The following is a 25,533-nucleotide window of genomic DNA, read 5'->3' as shown; positions in this document are numbered from 1 at the left end:
CCACTGATGTCAGGTCTGTATTCTCTGCTCTTAAATCACCTTCTCCTGCTTGGTGGTTTAACTGAAAGAATTTGTGGAATAGAAAAGTGGCTTTGCAAGTGTTTGGGGGGTTTTTTGGCTTGCAGTACTGGGGATTGCCATGGTAGGTAATGGCAATGTAGCTCTACTGCTGAGCTACATCCCCAGACCTTTTAATTTCTTGTGAGACAGAGACTTGATAAGTTCCCCGGGCTGGCATCAAACTTGCCATTCTCCTGATTCAGCCTCCTGAGTGGCTGGAATTACAGCCACTGCACCTAGCTATGGATGATCTTGAAATCATCTCAAAGCCACCCAGCCTGGAAGTGATCGGTTGAGCTTTCTGCTGGGAGACTCTTCCTCAGCCCCGCTCACAGGCCTGCAGAGGGGCTGGGGAATCAGGAGCTCTCCTCCCAGCAGGCCCAGCTCAGCGCCCTCAGCACCTGCCGCCTGGGACCATAGCCTGTGCTTACCGCAAGCTGCCATCTGCCTCTCCACACCGATTCTCTCCTGGCCCTGCCGTTCCTTGCAGCTTGGGTTTTTGATGCAAACAGCTTTGCCCGAGCCCCTCCTCTGCGGGCCCCTCAGCGCTCTCAGGCGTGGGTGGCTGGTGCCGGGGTGGGTGGCTGCCTGAGCGCCCTGCCATCTGTGCCTGGCTCGCTCTGGGCTGCTGTTGGGGCATCCCTGGGGGACCCGGATGGTCGCACTTCCTCAGTGTGTTTGTCGCCTCCCACACCACTGCTTCTTTGCCAAGCAGGCCCACTACCAGCACTGCCTCTTAGCCTCCCACACATGTACAAATGGCAGCAGGAGGAGGAGGCTCTTGGCACCCGCAGGGCCCCCAAGCAGTCTGCCTAGCGTGGGCCACTCTTGCCTTTGTCCCCACCTGTCTTCAGGGTGCCTAGCGGATCCTCTGCACTGGTGAACCTGGCCTGGGAGATGCTAGCAGGACTAAGAAGGGACTAACTTCATTGCCGCACTGCTGCTGTCCTCGGGGCTCGTTCACACCATGTGCACCAAAGCAGTCCAGTTATTAATAGAAGACACTAGCTGGGCGTCTGCTATGGCCCAGACAGTGAATATTTCTCATCTTTACAGGAGCCCAGTGAAGTACATAAGTGATCAGTCTCCATCTCTGTGACAGATGGAGAGACCAAGGCTTAGAAAATGGAGGTTACTTGCTGTTGTGGCCAGGATTTGCAAGGGAAACAATACAGGACACATAATTTATAGGATCATTTTATAATAGCCACCCAAAGAATCAAATACAAAGAGTGCAGGAAATCTGTTCACACGCTAAAGACGAAAGAATCCAGCCGAGGGCCTGGATCCCACGGCAATGTCCTGCATGAGTCCAGCTGAAGACCTAGAGCCCATAACAATGCCTCCCATGAGTCCAACTGAGGCCAAGAGCCCATGACAATGTCTCATGCAGGCCTGTTTCACGGATCTGCGCTGGGAAGGCCCCAAGGTCAGTGATGGAAGCTAGAGAGTCTGTGCCAGCGGGATAAAGGACCTGTGCCAACAGGCTGAGGGATCTGCACTGGAGCCAGGAAGTGACACTCAAAATAAAGACTAGAGCTCCCCTGAAAAGTACCACAGCCATCCCCAGCAACGACGAGGTCCTGAGCTCCTCCTGCGATGAGAACAGCCAAGTCTATATTAGGAAAACCAGCCTGACAAAGCTTCTCCAGGACATTGAACATTGCACCACCTTCCCCTCTGGAGCCAGAAAGCGATGCTCAAAGTAAGAACTAGAGGTCCCCCAAAGTGAACCGAAGCCATTCTCAGCAACAGTAAGGTCCCGAGCTCCTTCAGTGATGAGAACAGCTGCATTCATATCAGGAAAGCCAACATGACAAGCTCCTCCAGGAGAACCAACAGCCCCCTAACAGCTTCTCTTCTTCTCCAGTTCTGCCTCTTACGCCGCCAGAAACAATCCTCAGGTGCCCCCTCCACACTCACCACTGCGCTGATTCAGTTCAGCTGGGTATTGCAGGTTGACCATCAGTTGTCAATCCACCACACTTGCAAAGAGACACCACGTAGCCTGGGGTGGGGCTCAACGGTAGAGAGTTGCCTATCCAGTGCAAGGCCCTGGGTTCCATACCCAGCACCAAAAAGAAAGAAACAAAACACAGCAGGGAGTAGTTGACAGAGCCAGGGGTTGAAGTCAGATGAGTCTTCCTCCCGAACACTTTCCAGCAACTCTACTTTCTATTCATTCATTTGTTCATCTAATATTTATTGCACATTTACTATGTGCCAGGCACTGTATTAGGCCCAGACAAAACAGCCAGATATTCCTGTGAGGAGTGTATGTTCTAACAGGGAGCAGGGGTGAGAGTGAGAAACAGACAGTGAAACATGAACAAACCGATAGTGTAATCTGTTGGGTGTTAAATGAGGAAGAGAAAGTGTAGAACAGGGCAGAGGGGTCAGGATGTCAGGCGAAGTAGGAAGGGGGTGCAGTGCTAAGGTAGACTGGCTTCTATATCACACCCATTCGGATGGCTATTAAGGAGAAGGAGAGAGGAGAAAAAGAGCAAGCCAAGCATGGAAGATGTGGAGGAATTGGAACTCCGTGCACCAGAAGTGTGAATGTAAAATGATACAGCCACTGTGGATGGAAGCGTGTTGGTGTCATCAGAAGGAAAAAAAAAAAATCACCCTTTTATTCAGTATTTCTGCCTCCGGGTGTACGCGCAAAAGAATCAAAGCAGAGACTCAGACAGATACTTAACACACCCATGATCTTAGCAGCAGCATTCACAATAGCCAAAACATGGAAGCAGCCCAAGCGTCGATCATCAGATGAATGGATAAACAAAATGTGTTACATACATAATATTATTCATATTATTTGGCCTCAAAAAGGAATGAAATTCTGACACATGTTACAACAGGGATGAACCTCAAGGACGTTAGGCTGAGTGAAACGAGCCAGTCAGAGAAGGACATAGACAGTACGATTCCACTTCGATGAGCACCTAGAGTGGTCAGATTCCTAGGGGCGGAAGGTGCGCTGGTGATTGCCAGGGCAGGGGGAGAGCGAGAGGGGAGCTCGAGATTAATGGTAGCGTTCAGCCTGGGGAGATGGAAGGCTTCAGGGGACGGGTGGTGGGTGATGGTTCCACAACAGTTTTAATGCGTTTAATGCTACTGAATTGTACATCTAAAAATGGGCAGAGTGGTGAACTTTACATTCTATATATTTTATCACAATTAAAAAATAAGTAAAAGCAAGCTGGCCAGAGTGGGCCACTTTGAGAAGATGTAGTTTCAGCAAAGATGTAAGGCAGGTGTCATGTGGGGGCCAGCAGCTGTCCGGGCCAAAGGCGGTCCCCAAAAGAGGTTCACTCCAGTGCACAGTGTATCCATAGAGCACGAGGCTCCCTGCCTTCTGGTGCTGGGCCCCGAGTCCCCTGAGATGAGTGCTGGGGTGGCAGAAGGCTCTTTGGGGTGGATGTGGTCTTCGGTAAAACACCTTGGCCCGCAGCCCCTAGGATTTGGCTCTGTCACTACACAGGTGTCCCCTGGTTATAGTACTCACCCGCACCAGCTGTGCTCACAGGCTGGTGGCTTTGGGAGCGCTCTAGTCTATGGAACCAACCTTGACCATAGCCAGGTTCAAGGCCTCTTGGTTCCTGTGGGTCCGCTGATGGGACACCATCCTCACAGCAACCTGCCTCGTCCCTCCTTCCCTGTTGGTCCTCAGGAGGCAGGTGAAAATCCAAGGAGGAAGCATCTGAATTTGGGCTTTTTCTTACATTAATTAGAATAAAATTTGGATCCAACTTTCCTGCCTGTTTCTCAGCTGCCAAGTGACATTGGCTGGCATCGTTGCGCCCCTCCCCCTAGCCAGCTGTCTCACAGATGGAGACTGGGGAATTGAGGGTGGTTCCATCCTTCAGGAAGTATTTATTAAGCTCCTAGATGGTGTCCAGCCCTGGAACAACATATCCATCCCCTCTCCTAAAGCAGTAATTCAAGATGTGCACTCACCAAGCTGCCAGAAAATTCTTCAGATGAAGGAAGGAGGCAGGAAGGACTGGCCTTTGTTGAGATCCTCCTGTAGGCTGGGCAGGAGGCTCAGTGAGATGGGTATTAGTGTCCCTGTTTTTCAGCTAAATGGGAGCTCTGGGAGTTGAAGGAACAACGCCAGGGTAAAGCTACCAGGGCCTGCCGAGCTGTGGTGTGAACCTGGGCTGTCAGACAGGCTCTTGCTCCTAGACCAGCTTCCTCCCCCTGATCTGCACCAAACCACTAACCACGGCCTGCCTTCAGCACCAAGCACCAGACCTTCTCCAGGAGCGGCCTGCAGGCTGGAGGAGAACAGGACAAAGGAACAGAGGTGGCCCTTTGGGCTTGTCTTCCCTCAGTGACTCCCAACTGTCTGTGGGACTCCCAGGTCCCTGCCTCTGTCCGCCTTGCCCTAACTTCGTATACTGAGGCACTGCAGACCGGGCTAACACACCCTCAACTAACGCCAGCCTGGCCTAGCCCCTTAGCTATTTGCATCTCTGACTTACCTTTGGGTCTCAGGACCTGACTGTCCCTTTGACCCTTGAACTTGGCCTGCTGCTCCTAATGCTGCATTGACTTGAAATTAGTGTCCTCGTCATGGGCCAGCTCCCAGTACTCCCTATATTCAAAGGAAATGAGAAAGGCTCTTCTGTCCCAATCCCCACTGACCCGGCTCCATGGTCCGCATAGCACCCCAGGAGCTCCCTCAAAGCATTGTCTCCTGTGCCTGACCTTGGACCCAGCAAGCGGGGCACACATGCTCCCCAGGAAATGTGCCAAGAATGCACGCCACAGCATTTTTTGTAATAGCAAAAAAATCTGCAAATAATGCACATGTCTGTTCACAGTAGAGTGGATGGATATGTTTTGGCTATGAAGTAGTATACAGCAGTGAATACAGAAGTGCTGCCTAACTCACCAAAGGCTGGATTAAAAATAGAGTGAGCACTGGGCATGGTAGTGCAGTCTTGTCATTCTAGCTCTCACAAGGCACCGTAAGTTTGAGGCCAGTCTGGGCTACATAGCAAGTTCAAGGCCAGGCTGGACTGAAGAGTGAGACCCTGTCCCCAAAACACAAAAAAACTGAGCAGCGTGCCTAGCATTTATGAGGTCCTGGATCCAATCCCTTGCACTGTGGAAAAAAAAAAATAGCAAGTCACTAAAGAATATATAATGACTTTAAAATATATTTAGTTAGAAATTCACCCCTGGGCAGTTTTTTAAATTGGGAAGAAAAAGAAGACTGCTTAACACAGAATTCCAGATGCTGCTTACCTCTAGCATAGGGGGGCTTCTCGGATCTGGCAATATTTGATTAACTGACAAGTTAACAAGAGTTTATTTGAATATGATTCTTTGAAATGTGCTGTGTATGAAATACACTTTCGTGTGTGTGCTGCGTTTCACAGGCACACATCCAAAGGATAACAGGAGACCATTAAAATCAGACAGAAAAATAATCGAGCCCAGTGATAAGAAGGAAAACCTGTAAGATTCCCGAGAATACAAGGGGAAGAAAATCAAAGAGCTGAACAGAAAGAAAGGATGTTGAATACGAAAGGCAGAAAGGGCCGTGGGACCTCAGGATTACAGGTTTTCCCCGAGAGGGAAAGAGACCGATGGGAAATGGTGAGGAAAGTGTCCCCAAATTGAAGAAAGACCCCCACACACACCCACCTGAGAGCTCAGCCCAGGCGAGGTCAGCCCAGACACGGTTCCATTTTGGCTTTGGAACATAATTCTGAGACTGTGTTTAAACACAGGCAGATTTGTTGTTCTGGGAATTGAATCAAAATCATGAGTCTCCTCTGAAAAGACCTGGCGCAGGATAATTGGCCCATCCAATTTTCTACTTCCAGCCCCTATTCATTTCCTGTGGGCAGCCGCCTCCTCCTGGGGGCAGAGGTTGGCTTCCCCACAAGCACAGGTTCCTCGCAGACCTGCGAGGGAACAGGGAAGAGAGTAAAATACTGGGACTCCAAAGGGTTTCGTGCTGCCTGTGAGTTAAGAGTAAGGGGAAGCGTGTGCAAAACGTTGACCATGCGAGTGATTGAGAGTGGTAGTTAGAACCACCACCACCGCAGATTTACTGAACTTGTGAGACCAGTCAGGACGCAGGGAGGAGGAAGCAGCATTTGGGAGCAGAGAGAAGATCAAGGTTCCCACATCCCAGGTAACATGGGAGATGCGAGGGCAAGGGGACACCCATGGGGCCCGGAGCCCAAGGGCAAGCTATGTGAAGGGGGTCCGCAGACCCACTCCGGACCCTCCCTGCCATTGCGACCGAGCAGTAGTTGCCATCTTCCTGTGACGCTGACAGACATGCCTCACCAGTAATTGTGGTAACGTTGAGAGGCAGTGCCCTCTCCAGGGGTTAATGGAAGCCAAAGCATTTCCTCTGGTTCTGAAATGATCCAGCCAAGGTGTTTAAATTATCTGTCAAGAAAACAGATAGCACCCTCGGAATATTTTTTCTCACCGCAGTTTTTCCTTTCTGCTGTGCTGGCAGATGCCCGCCTCCCAGGCTGACCTGGTTGCTCACAAACCCACTTGAAATGAAAAGGAAACTGACTCAAGCCCTGAGAAAACCAGCACTCCAAAGGGTTAGGCTGGAGCTTCCCCGCCCTTGGGGACTTGGGAAAAATGGCAGCTGGCACTGGGGCTAGATTTTCCGCGGGTCCTGGTGAGGTCCAGAGAGCCTGAGGGGAGCCACCACCCGCCAGCACAACCCCCAGAGGCAAGCGGCTTTGTGGCAGGGTAGATTCATGCGCCCTGCCAGGGTGGAGGTGGGCAGAGGGATTTTCCCTGCCTCACCAACTGTACACATACCCACGAGGTTTATCTTGGGAATGGAGATGTAGCTCAAAGGTAGGGCTCTTGCCTGCTTGCCTGAGGCCCTGAGTTTGGTTCCCAGCACTGACCAAAAAAAGAAAGTGTTATCTTTAAAATGGAAACATGCTGATACTCCTGGGAGTGGTCTCCCCTTTCGGTTCACACCTCAGTTAGGAGTCAGCAAATTAAGCTGGATCGGAACAGATCTTGGCTGGGCTGGGAGGCAGGCAGCAGAAGGAAGCTGCTGGCAGCTTTGCCTCAGCCGGTGGAGGCTCCCTGGGGAAGGAGGTGGACCTTAGCTCCGCCATCCCTGAGCAGCATAGCCACCGAGGGCAGCATGGGCCATGCTTTCAGGCTCCCAGTGGCAGAGAACAAAGGCTGTTCGTGGACTCAGGTGACAGGCCTTGTGTCTACAAGGACATTCGATTCCTGTTTTCCTAGCTCAACCTAAACACGTCAGAGATGCTTAATAGATGCCATTTGAATGAATGAGTATCCCTAACTGCCTAAACCTACTTCCTGCCAAAAGAAAAAGAAAAGCAACAGCAAATAAAAATATAAAGCAAAATGAAAGAAAGGAATATAGGGAGGGAGAGAGAAAAGGAAGAAAGTAAACTGTCAGAAAGTTAAGTATTACAGAATGACAGACCTTTCCCTTAGTTTTCATTCTGCTGGTTTATCTTACACGGACAGATATATGTGCATATATGTAATTTTTTGAATATTTGAAGTGATACTTATCTAATCACATTATGATAGAAAAACTTCCATTAGTTCCCTTTCACCATGAAGAATGAAGAACCTATTGCTTTTATTTCTAGCCATTTCTTGAATTTCATTGAGACAGTCTGATACTTTGGATCAGATTATTGTTGTTAACTGAATTGTTTATATCTGCTTTTTAAACATAACTGCTTTCACATTTTTATATTTTGTAGAGCTACTTATGTTAGTCATTTGGACTGAATTCTGTATTTTATTGACCACTGGATGTCCTGTTAGCACATGTCCCCCCTTCTGGAGCTTTTTATTTTAATTCCTCTGTGAGGCAACTGAGCTATACCTTTGAACAATGTTTTTGGAAGAATGAGTGTGTCTGCTGGTGCTCTTTTGGGGGATCACCTACAGTGCCTGCTAGTGTCAGAATCACAGCCATTCTCTGGATTACAGGGGGAAGTGGAGGAACCATCCTAGGCTCTTTGGAAGAGCAGATGATGTCAATCCCATCCCTGTGCTAGTTCTGCGGTTACAAATGTGACCAAGAGGCCTATGATCTGCTTCGCATCTTTGCTCAGAAAATCTGAACAAACATACCCAGTCAAAACCTATCCCAGGGGAGCCAAGTATGGTGTCGCACGTCTGCAATCTCAGCACTAAAGAGGCTGAGGCAGGAGGATTGCTGTGAATTCAAGGCCATCCTGGGCTACAGTAGTGAGTTCAGGACCAGGCTGAACTACATAGCAAGACCCTGTCTCAACAAACAGACAAATTTTAAAAAACCCCATCCCTTGGAAGTCACACATGCTGTATGCATTCTCAGTCTTCAACTTGACTTGGTGGGGCAGTGTGGCTAGCCCAGCTGTTAGCCGGAACTTCGGGGTGAGATAGTTCCGTACTATAAAAGACCCTTGCCCACCTGTGTATGGTCAGATGGTTATTTGAGGCAAACAGGCCCTTCCATCTCCTCAGAGCTAGCTTTGAGTAAATCCTTTTCTCTTTTTTACCAAAATACATGGCCCTCTTTGATTTGGTCAGTGGCGAACAAACCTAAGCATCTGAACCTAAGTGGCCAGTAATAATTTCACTACGTCTTTTCCTATCTTGCTCCACTACAAAAAAAAAAAAAAAAAAAAATTAAATTACTGCTTTCCTGTCCTCTCCTGAGCTTCCAGCTTTTTTCCCTGTAGCCGTATCTACATTCAGTGTACCAGCCAGAGACTGTTCCAGCTCCCCACGTGTCAGCCTGCCACGCGGCCCAGGGATTGAATAACATCAACATTCAATTACCCATCTGTTATATTTTCATTTTAATCAAAGTAATGCAAGCGATTTGGAAAAAAAATCAAATCGGGGCTGGGGATATGGTTCAGTGGTACAGCGCTCGCCAAGTGTTCACGAGGCCTTGGGTTCCATCCCCAGCACTGCAAAGAAAAGAAAGGAAAAACGTCCCATTGTGGAGAAATGTATCTGCTCCTGGGGGATGGATCACCGGCCGGCCTCCTCCCTCGCCCGGGGCGCCGCCGTTCACCTGCGCGGTCCTCCCCGCTCCTTCCTCCCTGCCTTTCTCCCTCACGGCTCAGATCCGCAGTGCTGGCCTGTGCTGCCATAGGTGGGAACCGGCTGGCTTGGCCCACACTGTGTCCTCCCTCCCCTCTGCATCTTTATTTTTTTCCCTCGGCTTCTTTAATCATTTTATCATTGTTTAGCTCTTTGATGAAATTTGTAACTTTACCTTTTCCTCCTTCTTCCTTCGGCTCCCTCTGGGTGAACTGTGAGTTCGGGCTCTATTCTTCCCTCCTCCCCTCCCTCACTTCCTCCTTTTCCTAGATTGTACCTTAACCAGCAGGTTGTCAGGAGCGTATGTTTAGGTTCTGTTCCTGAGCAGTGATTAGTTCTTCCACGCTTGAGAATTTGTGCTTGGGTCTTAATTTATTAAACTGATAAGAACAGATACTACACTTGTTCTTTGCCAAAAGGCCAAGAAGCGATGGGTCTTAATTTATAAAGGTGACTGTGCCTTCATTTATAAAGGCTAAGGCCAGGGGAGGGATTTATTGCCCACCGTTGTGGAGAGAAGCACTCACCATGCCGAGTAGGGCCACCTGGGGCTGCGCCAGGCTTGGTGGGGAAGCGGGAGCAGCGGAGGTATGGGCCGTGCTGTCACTGGGGTTTCTGCAGGAAAGGCAGGGCAGGGCAGGGACAGCGTAAGATCGGCTCTCGTAAATGATTCCGACAGGTTTCGGACACAGAAGCTGTGTCTGCTTATTTGTGGCCCTCGGTTGACTGAGGGCAGGGGAAGTACTGCACTGGGGCATGAGAGTTGCAGGAGATTGTTGGGGCCATGGACTCGGGATTAGCTTAGCTGGAGTATATGTAATGTGATTTTCTTTTTTCTGCTCTCTCCCTTCCTCCCTCCCTCCCTTCCTTCCTTCTTTCCTCCCTCCCTTCTTTCCTTCCTTCCGTGCTTGGGATCAAACCCAGGGCCTCACACATGCTAGACAAGTGCTCTTCAGCTGAGCTGCATCTCTGAGCTTTGGCTCTGTGAGAAGACTTTTGTGTGCCTGTGGAAGCTGAGTTGTAGGGGAGATGTAAACAGCTTTGGCCATTAGTTTGACACGGTGGTTAATAGACGCCAAATAAACAAATACAGAAGCTAAGAAAACACAGGACACTTTGTCTCTAGTTAGTCCTAAAATCACTGAGTAGCACTGAATATAGTAAAGGGGTTTTTTGTTGTTGGCTTTGAGACAGTTTCACTATGCAGTTCAACTGGCCTTGAACTCACATTTTGTAGCCCAAGCTGGCCTCGAAACTCTCAGAGATCCTCCTGCCTCAACCTCCTGAGTGCTGGAATTACAAGCATGTGCCACTACACCCTTCTACGGTAAAACTTCTATAGTAACCTTTTGTAAGGTTAAGCAGGCAAGCAGGGTCCTGATTTTTGTTCCATTCATCCCTATTTGAGTTACTATTCTCTACCAGGTTTCCTCATTTCTTCATGTATAAAATAGAGACAATAATACTGCCTACTTCCTAGGATTTTTTGTTTTTGTTTTTTTTTTTTTTTTTTTTTTTTTTTTTTTTGGTTTTTCTCCGGTACCGGGAACCGAACTCACGACCTTGCGCTTGCCAGGCAGGCGCTTTTGCCGCTGAGCTAAATCCCCAGCCCCCCTAGGATTTTTTGTGAGAGTTAATTAGATTATTATGGATAAAGTTCCTAGAATGGTGTCTAGCACATACAAAATGCTCAATATTTATTAGAGATTTAAAATAATAAATTGCTGGGTGTGGTGGCACAGACCTGTAATCCCAGCACTCAGGAGGCTGAGGTGGGAGAATCATTGCAAGTTAGAGACCAGCCTGAACTACAAAGTGAGCTCAAGGCCAGCCTGAACTGCATAACGAGACTCTGTCTCAAAAAGACAAAAAATAAATTTATTTATTTATTTTATAAGCATTAAATACCTCATTGTCAGATGGTATGCAAGAGTTGCATTTTGATAACTACCTTAACCCTTAGATCACCCAAGGAAAGTGTTCCTACTATCATGATCAAAAAGATTATTTGGGGCTGGGCATATAGCTCAGTGGCACAGCACCTGCTGGTAAGTGCAAGGTCATGAGTTCAATTCCCAATGCAAAAAAAAAAAAAAAAAGATTCTTTTTCTGAGCATAGTGGCTCGCAGCTGTAATCTTAGCACTTAGGAGGTGAGGCCAGCCTAAGCTGGCAAGGCCAGACAGTAAGACACTGTCTCAAAAAAAAAAAGAGAAACTTATGTGTTCTGTCATACAGCTTCTCACTTGCGCTCTGTTGTGTAGCCTTCTCTTTTCCATGAGAATCCCCTCAAATCCTTTCATGACTCTGCCCTGGACTACTTACTGAAAACTGTCTGCATGCAACTTCCCGTGGCCTGCCTCTGGGGTTAGAGACACTTTGCAGGATCTTGTCTTCCTTTTTCTTGTCTTTCCCCTGTATTTTGCTGGAACACATCCTTAACTTGTTGAAAAGGGCGTGTGCAAGGGAAATTTAGGACCCTTGTCAGCTTAGGAATGCCTGTCTTCTGGCCTCAGAACTCCACTTGCAGAGTCTTTTAGCATTCAGTGTTGCCAGTGGTAAGTCTGATGCCCTGCTAGTTCCATTTCCTTTATAGGATACCTGTTCGTTTTTTTGTGTGTGTGTGTTTTCTTTTTGGAAGCTTTTAGGATCTTCTCATATTTTTACCTAAGTGATTTTATGAGTATATTTATTGCTTTCATACTTTTCATTTTTCCTGCATTATAATCAACAAAACCTTTTATATACAGCCTCACATTCTATGTCAGCCTCAGAAAATGTTTCTGTTGCTTCTTCTATTCTTGTGTTAGGAATTTCATTCTCAAATTAAGCATCTTTGTCACTTATCATTTCTTTCACATTTTTCTGTTTCTTTATCTTTGTGTTCTACATTCCATATCTCATTTCTATCTTGTAGTTTTTACTTTGTGTTTTTATATTTCTACATGGTATTTATCCTTCCTAGGAACCTTTCTTAGTCCCCAAATTGTTCCTTTTTCATAATGCATGTTTTTCTTGTTTGGTAAATGAACTTATCTTTTTGTTTGTTTGTTTGTTTTGTTTTTCTTCCAGTACCAGGAATTGAACTCACGACCTTGCGCTTCCCAGGCAAGTGCTGTGCCACTGAGCTAAATTCCCAGCCCCATGAACTTATCTTTTTAGGTCTCTGAAACTTTTGTATTTTACTCAGTTAGCAACCTGTTTCTTTTTTAGAAGTAGTGACGCAGAATGGATGCTTCTGCCAGAGGTGCAGAGGTTAAATGACTTAAGGTGACCGTCCCTTGTCTGCTCATCACTTGTTATTACAGGTTGGGCTCTGCAGAGTGGCTGTTCTGCTGACCTCCCCTAGAGTGGTTAGCAGCTGTGTCATCACAGTTCATCTGGAGGAGTTCCCCAAGGGACTCTCTCACCTGTCTGTCCTACTGGCTGGTAGCTGGGGTGATGTGGATCTTCTCCATGTTGCATCTCATCCGTCACTACAGTGAGCAAGGTGCTATTTCTAAGAGGTGGGAGAGGAAGCTTCAGAGCCTCTTGAGGCCCGGTCAGAAGTCACATGTTGACTTCACCAGATCCTCTTGGTCATAAGACCAGACCAGAGTAATGGGGCAGAAAAATAAACCCCACCTCTGGAAGGGAGGACCAGAAATAGTTTGGGGCCATGTTTCATCCACTACAGTCACCTAGGTAGCTTCTCTCTGTTAGTCAGCTGACGCATCAGTTAGCTGACACATCAGTTAGCCGACACATCAAGATACCATAGACCAGTGATCGCAAACCTATGGCACACATCCCGCAGCATGCTGTTTGTATCATTGAAAGCTCTAAGAGGTTCGCCATCACTGCCATTCTTTTTTTCCTGTCTTTGTTTTTGGGTGCTGAGAATTGAACCCCAGGCCTTGGTCATGCTAAGCAAGCACTCTACCCCTAAGCACCCACAGCCCAGGAATTTCTTGCTGATAGTTCTGGAGACTGCGGAGTCTATACCTGAGGTACTGACTAACACAGTCCTCAGTGAGGGCTCTATTTCTTACTTACAGAGGCCAGCTTCTCACTGCATCCTCACCTGGCAGAGGGAAAGAGGAAGCAAGTTCTCTTGGGATCTCTTGCTATAGGGTCACCAGTCTCCTCATGAGGGCCCCACCCTGATGACCTCATTAAATCCAGTCACCCTCCAAAGGCCCTGTCTCTACATATAGTCACGGTGGGGGCTGATGCTTCAGCATACAGATTTGGGGGGCACAGTTTGGCCCATAACACCTCTCAAAGCCTGTGTTTCTGCTAAGTAACCTGAGGGACTTAAAGCCTTCAAATATATGCATGCATTCTGTTGGTGGCTGGCATATTGGTTGGACACCTCCTAGGTGTAGGCAGAGCTCAGGATGGTCCAGGGCACGAGAGCACCGTGCCAGGCTGGTGGGAGGCAGGGCTCTGGGGACGTGTTGGCCAAGCTGTGGAGCTCAGCTTGCCTGCTGGTTCCTGGAAGCCAGTACTGTGCGTGGCAGCCCACCGCTCCCCTGCCGCAGTGAGACCTTTGCAGTAACCCCTGTGCTGGCTCCAGTGTATAGGAGAGGACCACTCTGGAACAGACCATTTCGCATGGCCTTTCCAGACTGGGTCAGCCTGAAGCTTATCAGGCTGACAGAACAAGCTCTTCCTGAAAACAAGGCCTCATTCCGTCTCCAACGACAGTTCCTTTGCTTTGCCTTCTCCATTAATTTGGTTGGTCCACAGCATCACAGGTCCCTTCTAGGTCCTGGGCACCCACCCCTAGGTGGCACAGGCATAGCTCTGCACTGACCAGGAAAGTGGATGCACCTCAACTCCAACCCAGATGTGTCGTGCTGTCCCAGGCTAGCACGGCGGAGGAGCCCTGATTCTGCACAAAGTGATACCGAGAGTTCCAGGGCAGGGTGGCTGCTCAAGGCAGGACGTTGCAGGTGGTAGGAGTAGCACGTGCCAGGGCCAGACTGTCCGTGCTCTGACCCGTGGGGTGAAGGGCAGAGGGTGGCATCTGAGCCACAGAGACACTTAACCAGAGTCACGCTATGTACCTGGGAGACAAGGAGACGGAGTCACGCACAGAAGGGGCAGAGCAATGGGCAAGGGTCTTCAGCCTCCCCTCCCCCACCCTCTCCCCTGGGCCTCCCCTTCTTTCCAACAGGGCCCTGGCAATTACCACCTTCTCCTGCCACCACCGTTTAGGAAATGCCAGTGATTAGTGATTGTTATCGTGGTAATTAAAATTCCCTGGGAACAGCTTGGCTAATATCCATCAGTGTCTGCAGTCAGGTTGGCCGTGAGCTGAAATCCTAATGAAAACCTCGAAGCAGAGGACAAAGCAGTGGTACCAGGAAGCATCAAATGCTGCCAGACACCCTCCGCAAGTGCCATGGCGGCTGTATGGGTCTTTTCTCATTAAATGGCATTTTCAAGGCCGGCTGCTTTGCTGGCCTTATCACAGCAAACCACACATGGGGAGCAGAGTGTGGTTTTGCAGAGTCGCTCAGCTTCTCCAGAAAATGCATGCTTTCCAGTCTATAGCCTGACCTGGAGTGGCGGTTAGTTCTCACGAAGGGCTTTTCCTGCCTCTGTTCTGGGGTAGGGGACAGGTGTTGATGCCAGGCAGCAAGGGATGAGTCTGCACAGGAAGAGGTCCCGTGACCGAGAGCCTCGGTTGTGCGTTTTGCAGCATAGGATGGGCAGTGAGGTGAGACGGTCGGGGATGTGCACGGGGCAGGGCTGCTGCAAGGAACTCAGCCCACCTGGGATCCTCATTCCTGCCTCGCCGGGCCGTTCACCTGCGTGGAAGTCATTGTCCAGAAGTACTGAGAGCATGACGCAGATCTGCAAGGTGCTCCTCCTGTGCTGGGTGATAACACCTGTGTACTCTGGTTGCTCTGATGTAAGGACTGAGGAACTGCCACTCCTTGCACCAGCCCAAGACCCTCACCATTCGGGGCGGCCAGGGTGAGCCATCTGACGATCTGAAATAGGAGAGAATGAGACCGCAGTCCCCACTACAGTGGACACCTGGGATTGACCGATCCATTGGTCAGCCATGGACCTGCCCCCTGAGCCCCAGGGAGCTGCACAGCCTGGCAGGCTTGTGGGGTTGTTGCCCCTGCTGCTCATAAATATGGGAGCTGATGAGGTTTTTTAGATTTTGGAGGGTTGCATATCCCAAAAGAAGATTGATGACCAATAATTTCATGCAGCTCAACTTGACGCTTCAAACCCTGTGCTCATTTTCTGTCTTCTAAAATTACTGGTCACTGTGTTTTTAAGTGGAGGTGGTGTGGGATGGGTGCTGCCACAGGTCAGGCGAGGCGTGGGGCCCAGTGTCTGTCCCGTGCCAGGGGAGGAGGGGACAAGAGGGGCTGGAGCACACAGGGAGGGCCTGGGGCTTGCTCCCCACCAGCATACCCTGCTGGGCTCTTCCTCGGCATCTCTCTTCTAATCTGAAATAGTGGGGTCCATTTGAGTAATCATAAGAATTTGAGCAAAACCCCCAGGCCACTTACCCAGGAAGACAGCAGACTTTGCGGGTTGGGGTGTGTTCTGGCTCATTACCCATGGCTACCAGCGTCGTTGTTTCTGCAGCATGTATTGAGCATGTGCCATGTGTCAGGCGTATGCTAGGAGTTTGCAGATAGAATGGTCAGAAAACAGCATCCACCCTCTCTCCTAGAGATACAGCCTAGTCAGGGAGATGGAGAAGGAGGAAAGGAACAGCTGAAAGGTTGACACAACTGAGCGTCCATGGTAGATGAATGGGATCCACACAGTAGAATCGTTTTCGGTCTCAGGAAGGGTGTTCCGACACATGCTGCAACATAGATGAACCTTGGTGACGTTATGCTGGGCGCTTATGTGAGGAAGCTAGAACAGGCAGATTCGTAGAGACGAAAGCAGAAGTGTAGTTTCCAAGGGCTAAAAGAATGAGCTGTTGTTTAATAGGTACAATTTTTGTTTGCAAGATGAAAAAAGTTCTAGAGATCAGTCATACAACAGTGTAAATGTACTTAACACTGCTGAACTCTACACTTAAAAATGGGAGCTAGGCATGATGGCACATGTCTGTTATCCCAGCATTCTGGGAGGCTGAGGCAGGAAGATTGCAAGTTTGAGCCCAGCCTGGGCAACTTAACAAGACCTTGTCTCAAAAAAAATGAAAAAAAGGACTTAGGATATAGCTCAGTACACAGGCCCTGGATTCAATCTCCAGTACCATAAATAAGTAAGTAAGTAAATAAATAAATAAATAAATAGTATGGTTAAGGCAGTCAATTTCGTTATGTTTTTTTTTTTCTTTTCTTTTTTTTGTCTTTTTGAGGCAAGATCTCACTATGCAGATCAGGCTGGCCTTGAACTCACTTTGTAACCCAGGCCAGCCTCGAACGCACAGTGATCCTCCTGCCTCAGCCTCCCAATGCTGGGATTACAGGCATGTGCCACCATGCCTGGTTGTTATGTATATTTTAAAAGAAGAAAAGCTTTTAAAATCTTCTTTTAAACAGATCATGCACATCTGTGAGTCAGGCCCATGGTCCTGCCCTACAGAGGACGAGCACAGGAGGCACTGAGATGAGGACCAGGGAGCACGGGCCATGTCCTCAGCTCTGTGCTCCCATCTCCGAGGGCAGCTCCATGGTCGCTCTTGTAGCTCCCAACTCTGGGAACCCGGGGAGCTGACAGATGCCTCCTTCTAAGCCCTCACCCACAAAACTACTCCTGAGTGTAATACAAGGCCCTGGCCCTGAGGACACCTGTGTGCCATGCTGCAGAAGTGACTGTTGTTCCTGGAGGGCAGTCTGACAATCTGCATCGTCACCTAAATATATATACATCCCTTGACCTGGCAGTTCCACTTCCTGGACTATACCTAAGGCAGTAACCAATTACGGTCTGATGATGCACGTGTCTGCGCAGAGATGCTGGCTGCGGTGCAGCTCATGAGGGAAAAATTGGAAGTAGTTCTACTGTCCGTTGTGGGGGCCTGGATTAATTACGTTTAATAAATCCCAACCATGGAGCCATTAAAAAATGATGATGGAGACCATTACTTGTTAACACAGAACCATTGCTGTGACATAGTGCAGGTAGGGGAAACAGGTTGGAGCTACTTTATCGTGTTTTTCAAACAAGAAAAAAAAAATTGTGTATATGCCCAGGAAAGGATGGGAGGAGACTCATCATGCAGTGTTAGGCAGGGCTCTCTCTGTGCCGTAGTATGACACGCAGCCTGTAGTTTCTTCATTTTCCTTTGTTGTTATTGTCCTAGTTTTATGTGGTATGTACGTATTTCTTAGGAAAGAAACAAAAGACAAAGCCATTTCCCGGTGGGGCAGGAGGAACAGGGTGTCATGGGTCCTGAGCCCACGCATGTCCACTGTTCACAGAGGCACTCAGTGCTGGCTTCAGTTGAGCCCCAGCCCAGCCCTTGGAGGACAGAGCGCCGGAGCACCAAGGCAGAGCAGGCAGAGCTGCACCGAAGTTCCTCCGGCCTTCACTTGGCAGGGGGAGGCCGAGGGAGCCTCTTACTGGTACCCCTAGCCCCAGGGCCCTTGAATTCGGATTGTACACCTGTTCTCAGGAGGCATGCAGAAGGTCTCTTGGTGGTTTGTTACCCCTTGGTTCACCTCCCTCTTCACCCCTGGGCATCCAGTCTTAGGACACTTAGCATGGAGGTCTTATCTGACCACTGAGGGCACACCCGCAGTTCAGTGAGCAGCTACTTTGTATGGTAAACTGTTGGGGTGAGACCTGAAGCTTCCAGGGTGGGCTAGAGGCCAACAGGGTCTGCTAGTTTGGGCAAGTTGTTGAACTTGTTACAGCCCCCATTTTCCCATCTGGAAAGTGGGGATAATACCAACCTTTCCTCAAAGAACTGTTAGCACTCAGTGCCTCTGAGAAGCAGAGAGGAGGCCTCATCTTTCACTTTGTGGATTTTAGACCAGCTGCTTGCGTCTGGAAGGAGACTGAGTCACAGGGCCCTAGAGCCACCTTGATGGTAGGAAGGGGGAAGAGGCCCTGGGCCGTGACCTGGAGGCCGCCCCTCCGCTGTTCCTTGGCTTGCTGCTGCCATGCCCTGCGATGCCCTCTTCCGAGGCAGGGCTCCCACCATGGCGTTCCTGTGTGTGAGCCTGTGCTGAAACCTCTCAAACGCATGAGACAAAATAAACCTGTCCTTTTTTAAGTTGCAGTGTTGTGTGTCCGGGACGAGGGAAATGACTAAGACGTTGCATTACTGTCTTAGTTCATTTTCCATCGTCACAAAATACCCGAGAGAAGTCATTGATAAAGGATAGGATTTTACTCTGCTCACGGGCAGTGGGCATCCAGGGGCATGGCCCCAGCATCAGGCCCGGGCCTTCCCGGCGTACAGTAAGGAGGCCAAAGATGTCACATGCTCGCCCAGTCCGTCACCAGACCCCACCCTTCTGGCCTCCACATACCAATAACATGTGAATCAGGGATAAGTTTCAACATGAGTTTGGGTGCAGTTACCAGTTTGGATATATAAAGACGGTCGCAGAAGGCTTTCCAGAGGTCCATGTAGCGTTCGTCCCACCAATCTGCGCTGTTCTAGAACTACACAGACCCAGGCCCACCTGCACAGGGTTGCTGGAAGGAAGCAGGGAATGATTTGTGCCAAAGGCGTGGTCTGGACTTGGTAATCCCAAGCCTGGCACTCTGGAGCCTAGAAGTGATCACTATGTACTTGGAGAAACAGATGCATATTATTCAGTTAGCGCTGAGCAGTTAAGTGCCGAGTTTATGCAGACTTACTGGTAGGACTGAATCTCTTCAGCAGACACAAAAAAGACCCAGAAAACCAGCCAGACAGATTTTAAGCAGGGGCATGATGTGTTCTGTACACATTAGCAAATGAAAGGCTCTGAGAAGTTCTGCGTTCACATCTTGCTTTAACCTTATCAGGAATTAGTACGTCTCTGTCTCTCTGTCTCTCTATCTCTCTGTCTCTCTCTTTGGCCTGGCTCTTCTTAACATCCCACGGCATGAATGCCAAAGACATTTGGAAAGTGGAAATACTGTCTTAGAGGGAGTCAGGCTGACTCTGGTCTTCTGATTTTAAATTCTTCCTTTCAGTTAGAGGATCTGGCCCCTTGGTGATAAAGGGGGCCTGTCTGTCAAATGGCAGGATGGTAACAGTAGTGGTCAGAAGTGTCATGTCCGTGGGTGGCTGCGCTGGGCCTTGGAATTTCATGTCTGTTTGTGGGTCGGACCCCTCTGTCAACCCGTGAGTTGAGCACCACCTTCCTGGTGAAGAGACTGAGGGCCAGGGCGGGCGGTGCATGCAAATCACATAGCTGCAGGTGACAGACCCGGGGTTCAGACGTGCGAGGTCTGCTCAGAACCGCCAGCGCCTCCTCTTCTCTGACAAGGTGACCTTAGCCCTCCATGCTCCCAGCCCGCCTTCCTCGAGGCCCCAAATGTATTTCCTTCCCAGGGAAAGGGATTACAGAGCACTTGGTGCTGTCTGAAGTAGGCATTAAGAGTTTAGGAACCTTATCTTGGCTGCTGCTCTGAATTCTAATCTGAGGCTCTGAGATTCAGGTCCTTTCTGTGCCCACTGCAGAAGCCACCAAGGCAGTCTGAAATACAGAGATGCGGCCTGGCCTGTGGTTCCTTAAGCCTCTTGTCACGCGGCCAGAGCCTTGAGAGGAAAGAGAGATGGGCAGCAGAAAGACAGATGGCATCTGTCAGTCACCTCCTGGGTGCTGGCTGCTGTGCTGAGTACTCTCCAAGAGCACTCAGCAGCCCTCTTGAGCAAGCACTGTTACCACACTTCACCAACGAAGAATCGCAAGCTCAGAGAGGTTAAGTAGCTTACCCAAAAGTCACAGGGCCACTGTGTGCAGAAGCAGGAGGAGTGGAGCCCAAGTAACCCTGCCAGGGCTGATAGGGTGCAGGGGGTCCCCTGAGTCCAAGAGTCTGCCCGCCCCACACTCAGTGCAGGTGGCGCGGCCGTGGTGAGGACATCCTACCTCGCACAGGCACAACTGCCAGAGACTCCACAGAGCCTTGCACTCTTGGGCTTCCGGGCACGGAGGTCTCCTGCAGAGGCTGGGGCGACAGGGATGCCGGGGGATGGGGGTCAGGCCATCTCCAGGGCTCCAAGACTTGGAGGGGACAGAGATGGTAGCAGCGGACAGTTTCTGCATGCATTTCCCCCATCCCTTAACATGCTGCCCCTCCGAGATCCCCTCTGTAAGAGAAGAATGGGAGAGTGTGAGGTCATCTTTTACACACTCATGACGGGCTTTAGTGCATGTTTCACTGCCAAGCGGCTCCGTCGTGCACTGACCGTCCCGTCAGACTTGTACTGCTTCTCAGGGGATTTGATTATAATAATGCAAATAAAAGTGCCGATTTAGCAGACCAGAGGTCATCATATTACGTTTCCTTAAGGAAAACATTAAAATGGTATTTAAGGGGCCAGGGATATAGCTCAGTGGCATAAGCACCTGCCTGGCAAGTGCAAGGTGCTGAGTTCAATTTCCGGTACCAAAAAAAAAGTGTAAAAAGATTTCCTTGGCTTATCAAATAAAATGCAAGTATTTATTTAAAAAATAAAGTGGTATTTTAAAAAACTGTAATGCAAGCCAGGTGTGGTAATGCGTGCCTGTAATCCCAGCACTCGGGAGGCTGAGGCAGGAAGATTGCTATGAATTTGAGGCCAGCCTGGGCTACATAGTGAGTTCAAGGCCAGTGTGAACTGCATAGTAAAACCCCTTCTCAAAAAATGTATATTTAAAGAAACTCACAAATATAAATAAATTTCTTTTTTAACTTAATGAAATACAATTGTTGATTGTTAAATAAATTTTAATTGCTATGAGTAGTATTAATATGTATATTTGGGTAGTAATTATTCAAATTCAAGCAACTAACTAGATTTGGTCCATTTATAGACCTTTTTTTTAATAGTAAAAGACTGATAAAAGTAGTTGGATCTGTTTGTACCATCAGTGGCTCAAGCTGGCAGGAACATATTTTAAAGTCGGTATTTCACATCCCCAGAACTCACTCCCATTGTCCTGTGTCCTCAAAAGGTGGATGACCACCCTCCTTCAGCAGGGAGGACAGAAGCGGAATTTTCCCTCACACATGCTCCAGGCTCTCCACTCCGCGTCTGCTATCACTGGCCGGAAGGATAGGCCGGTAAACGGCAGGAAACCATGGGCCTGCGGTGCTCAGCGTGGAGAAAGCTGCCCTGTCCTGTGCTCGCGCTCAGCACACGTCTCTCCCCTCCCCAGGTCTGGAAGAGGTCGGGGGCCTGGTTCTACAAAGGGCTCCCCAAGTATATTTCGCCCCCGAAGAGCCCAGGCTGGGCTGATGACCCCCACTTCCGGCCTTTCTCTGTGGAACGGGCAGAGCCAGAGCCCAGAAGCACTGAGACCAGCCGCGTCTACACGTGGGCTCGAGGGAGAGGTAAGACCGGTGGCCCCTCGCCCAGGATGGCCTGAAGATGGGTTTATCACGCGCGGACGTGGACCCAGGCCCCGGCCCCTGGGGCTCATGTCACACTTCGCCCCTCCCTGGGCCCTCAGCTCCCGCCTGCTCCTGAGGGAGGGCTGCTCACCGCGGCTTGGTGGCCATGTGCTCTATGTAGAGAGGTGGGGAGAAGGTCTGGGAGCAGTGTCCCAAAAAAGCACTAATTGGGGGGGCGGGCCCACTGTCATGGCTTTTTGAAGGCATAGGTTGTCAACAGAGGGGTTTTGTGAGGTATGACGACCCGTCTTTCCCAGACAGGCCTCTGCCGCCTCTTCCCTGTGCCGGTCTTATGTCTCAGGAGGGGAGGACTCCTGGCTCCCCTGTCCTAACGAGCCAGCTGACCTGCTGTCCAGTGCCGGTGGGCTCTGGGGCGGCTGCGCGGAGGTGGGTGTGCCGTGCTTAGTGCTGCAGGGACCCTCCAGAGCGCCCGTGATGCATCCTTGCAGTCTCCAGAGGTAGATGAGACAGGGATAAAGAACCCCATTGTACAGATGAGGAGCCTGAGGCCCAGAGAACAGGAGGGCTGGAGTGTGACACAGCTGGGGTCCACAGGCAGCCCTGCAGTTCCCAGGACTCCAGATCTGAGAGTCCTAAGTGAGATCAGAGCCAGAGGGGGTGAGGGGCTCACCCTGATGATGGTCCATCTGGGGGAGGTGGCCCCAAGATAATAACTGGGGAACTGCTTTTAAACAGCTTTGGATGGTGATCTGACAACCTGCCTTTGTATCATCTGTGCTGTTCTTTCTTATTACAAGAGTAGCGCACGTTTCTCATAAAAAATTTGGAGGTTGTCTCAGTACCTCTAGAAGGTAAAAATCTAGAGTCGGCTTTTCCAGACAAAACTGGTGTCGCTGTCTCCTCTGTGGGTGTTTTTCCCTCTGCTTCCCTTGGCCCTCACTGCAGCAGTCTTGCGCTCCTGCTGCTGCTGCCTGCCAGCCCTGGGGACGTGGCTGTCTTCCGTCCTGTCCCCTTCCTACCTCAGAGCCAGGGCTTTCCCCGCCCAAGCCTATCCCTCAGACCGAGGGAGGTGGAGAGGCCTCGGAAGCACGAGCCGGCGGACACCAGTGGGTTCGTGTTGCTGTGATGGGTTGAGAAGGAGAGGCCCTGCGGGCTGTGTGAGCAGCTGTGATCTAAGCGCCCACTGCAGGGGGCCATCGCTGCCCCATCTGCTCCACATCAGTGCACGTGTGCACGTGCTCACACAGACACGCACGCGCACACACGCTCACTTGCAGCCGCACACACAGGACCTGGCCAGGAGCAGCTCCCTGCGTCCTCCCCAGCCACGAAGACTCGGATGGTCTTTTAATTACATGGCAGAGGAGCCCGTGACCCCACACACTTCCACGCTCTTCATTAACTGAGCCTCCACTGGGGAGGCTCTGGCGTGTGACCTTGTTCTCCATGCGAGGTGCTGGGTCATAGACACGCCCGCCCCGTGCCTCCAAGCCCTGTGTCCCCCCAGGAGACCCGCTGTGCCCAGCGCAGGAGCAGCAGGGCTGGCAGCTGAGCTGCTTGTGGCAGCTGAGAGGACATCTGTACCTACAGTTGAGAGGAGGCACTGGGATGTGGGCACCCTGGGGGCTGACAGGACTGAACTTGGGTGGAGAAGAGCAGGTGATGGAGGCAGAGGAGGCGGGGCCTGAGGGGAGACAGGAGGCGAGCAGAGGACTGTCGCCTCAGGAAGCCACAGTTTCAGGTTGGCAAGGAGTGCAACTGTTCTGAGCTGCTTCCAGGCCCCTTCCTAGGCTAGGGCTAGGGCTAGGGCTAGGGCTAGAGCTAGGGTTAGGTTAGGGCTAGGGCTAGGGCTAGGTTAGGGCTAGGGCTAGGTTAGGGCTAGGGCTAGGTTAGGACTAGGGCTAGGTTAGTGCTAGGGCTAAGTTAGGGCTAGGGGTAGGTTAGGGCTAGGGCTAGGTTAGGGCTAGGTTAGGGCTGGGGCTTGGGCTAAGTTAGGGCTAGGGCTAGGGCTAGGTTAGGGCTAGGGCTAGGCCTAGATTAAGGCTAGTGCTAAGGCTGGGTTAAGGCTAGTGCTGGCTTAGGGCTAGGTTAGGGCCAAGGCTAGGTTAGGGTTAGGGCTAGGTTAGGGCTAGGGCTAGGGCTAGTGCTAGGGCTAGGGCTAAGGCTATGGTTAGACAATGGTTAGGGTTAGGGTTAGGGTTAGGCATCATTGTCTGTCCAGTCCTTGCCTATGGCCGCCTGTGGTGACTTCCCATCATTGAGACTGGCTTCCCTTTCTCTGGCCCCTTAGGCTTCAGTGCCAGAGCCATGACCCAGCCCTCGCCTATCTGGAAAGCTCCGCCCTTCCCGTGCCACATTCAGCCAGCACTGAGGAAAGGTTCCCCATCACCAGTGAAGTGCCTCATCGTTGAAATCTTTCCCTCATAGGCCTATTTCTTAGTACTCAGCATGCATTTATTTTATCAAATAAGTGATTGAGAGCCAGGGATAAGGCTCAGGGGCACATTCATCTCTCTTGCAAATGTGAGGTCCTGTGTTCTATTCCTGGTACAAAAACAACAGCAACAAAAAAAAAGACCAGATGAGTGAATGATGCTGCAGCAGCTGTGCAAGGAGGCCCATGATGGGGTTTCCATTGGGTCTGGCAGATCCTTGGAGACTGTTGAAACCACCTGCTCCAGCTCTCTAGGCACCTCAGGGCCAGCATTGTCCTCTGGCCCTATGAACGCAGCTAATAGAGCTGATCCCGCCACCAGCTCTCCTGCTGGCTGTCTCAGACTGTCTCCACCCTCTTCCTCTCCTCTGCTCTGTCTCTCTGCCCTTCTGCTCAGGCATATAAGGCTCCCAATCCCTCCCCACATCCTGGCCCCACCCATTTTGTTGGAGAAGGAAGGGTGATCAATAGATAGAAGCCAGGAAGTTTTCCATCCGCAGAGCAATTGAGTGGCTGTATTGATGCTTCTGAGATGTCTTCCTTTTCTTCCACCTTTCAGTTTTCTTTGTTAATTTTTAGTTACACAAGAGCACAAGTTAAATAATTCACAAATGTTTGGAAAAACAATAATCTCACCAGGCATGGTGGCACATGCCTATAATCCCAGAACTTAAGAGGCTGAAGCAGGAGGATCATTTCAAGTTCAAGGCCAGCCTGGGTTACATAGGCATTCAAGACCAGCCTGAACTGCATAAAGAGACCCTGTCTCAAAAAGAAAAAAGGAAGAATAATCTCTCTACTTGCCATCATTCCAAACCCCTTTCCCACTGTGCCTATAAACACATAGTTAATGTAGGCATTTAAACTCTTATTTTGCTTTTGTCAAGCAACAAAATAAATAGGCCCTTAGGATGTTGCTATTTTTCTGTTATTTTTAAAAATATATATATCATGGGCAGTCTCCCAGGCCATTAGATAGAGATTTGCCTTCCTTCTTTTTTTTTTTTTTTTTTTTTTTTGGCTTTTTTGAGACAAGGTTTCATTATGCAGTTGAGGCTGGCCTTGAACTCACTTCGTAGCCCAGGCTGACCTCAAACTCACAGCAATCCTCCTGCCTCAGCCTCCCAGGTGCTGGGATTACAGGTGTGCACCACCACGCCCAGCCTCCTTCCCTTATTTTAATAGCTGAATAAGATTCCATAGTGTAATGTATAGTTATTTCATTACTCACCTACTGGTGGACATTCAGATTGCTTCTACCTTTTCACCCCAGCAGGCAATACTGAAATGTCTTTATACCTATAACCTTGGAGTTGGAGCTTTTCTCTCTGTGAAATATGTTTCCAAAAGTGGAACTATACGTTTTAAATTCCAATAGGCGTTGCCATACTGTATTACAAAACAATGTTGTAGTTATGTACACTCACCGCAGTGCGACTGCTCCTTGTCCTGCACCCTTGCTAGATGTGGA

At 49.9% G+C, this 25,533-nt stretch overlaps 1 protein-coding gene across 7 annotated transcripts in view; it reads left to right on the top strand.

Annotated features, from left to right (window-relative positions):
• Positions 1-25,533, top strand: part of Rph3al (rabphilin 3A-like (without C2 domains)) — a 151,531-nt gene that overhangs the window by 106,113 nt on the left and 19,885 nt on the right. For all 7 annotated transcript variants that reach the window (XM_013503520.1, XM_005402634.2, XM_005402633.2 and 4 more), the window contains one exon: positions 21,433-21,607. In XM_013503520.1, coding sequence (XP_013358974.1) covers positions 21,433-21,607 — 175 coding nt within the window. The remainder of the gene's footprint in view (positions 1-21,432; positions 21,608-25,533) is intronic.

The sequence above is a fragment of the Chinchilla lanigera genome, unplaced genomic scaffold (assembly GCF_000276665.1).
Source record: "Chinchilla lanigera isolate Chin_1 unplaced genomic scaffold, ChiLan1.0 scaffold00080, whole genome shotgun sequence".
Classification (NCBI taxonomy): Eukaryota; Metazoa; Chordata; class Mammalia; order Rodentia; family Chinchillidae; genus Chinchilla; species Chinchilla lanigera.
This window is presented reverse-complemented; position numbering and strand designations above follow the sequence as displayed.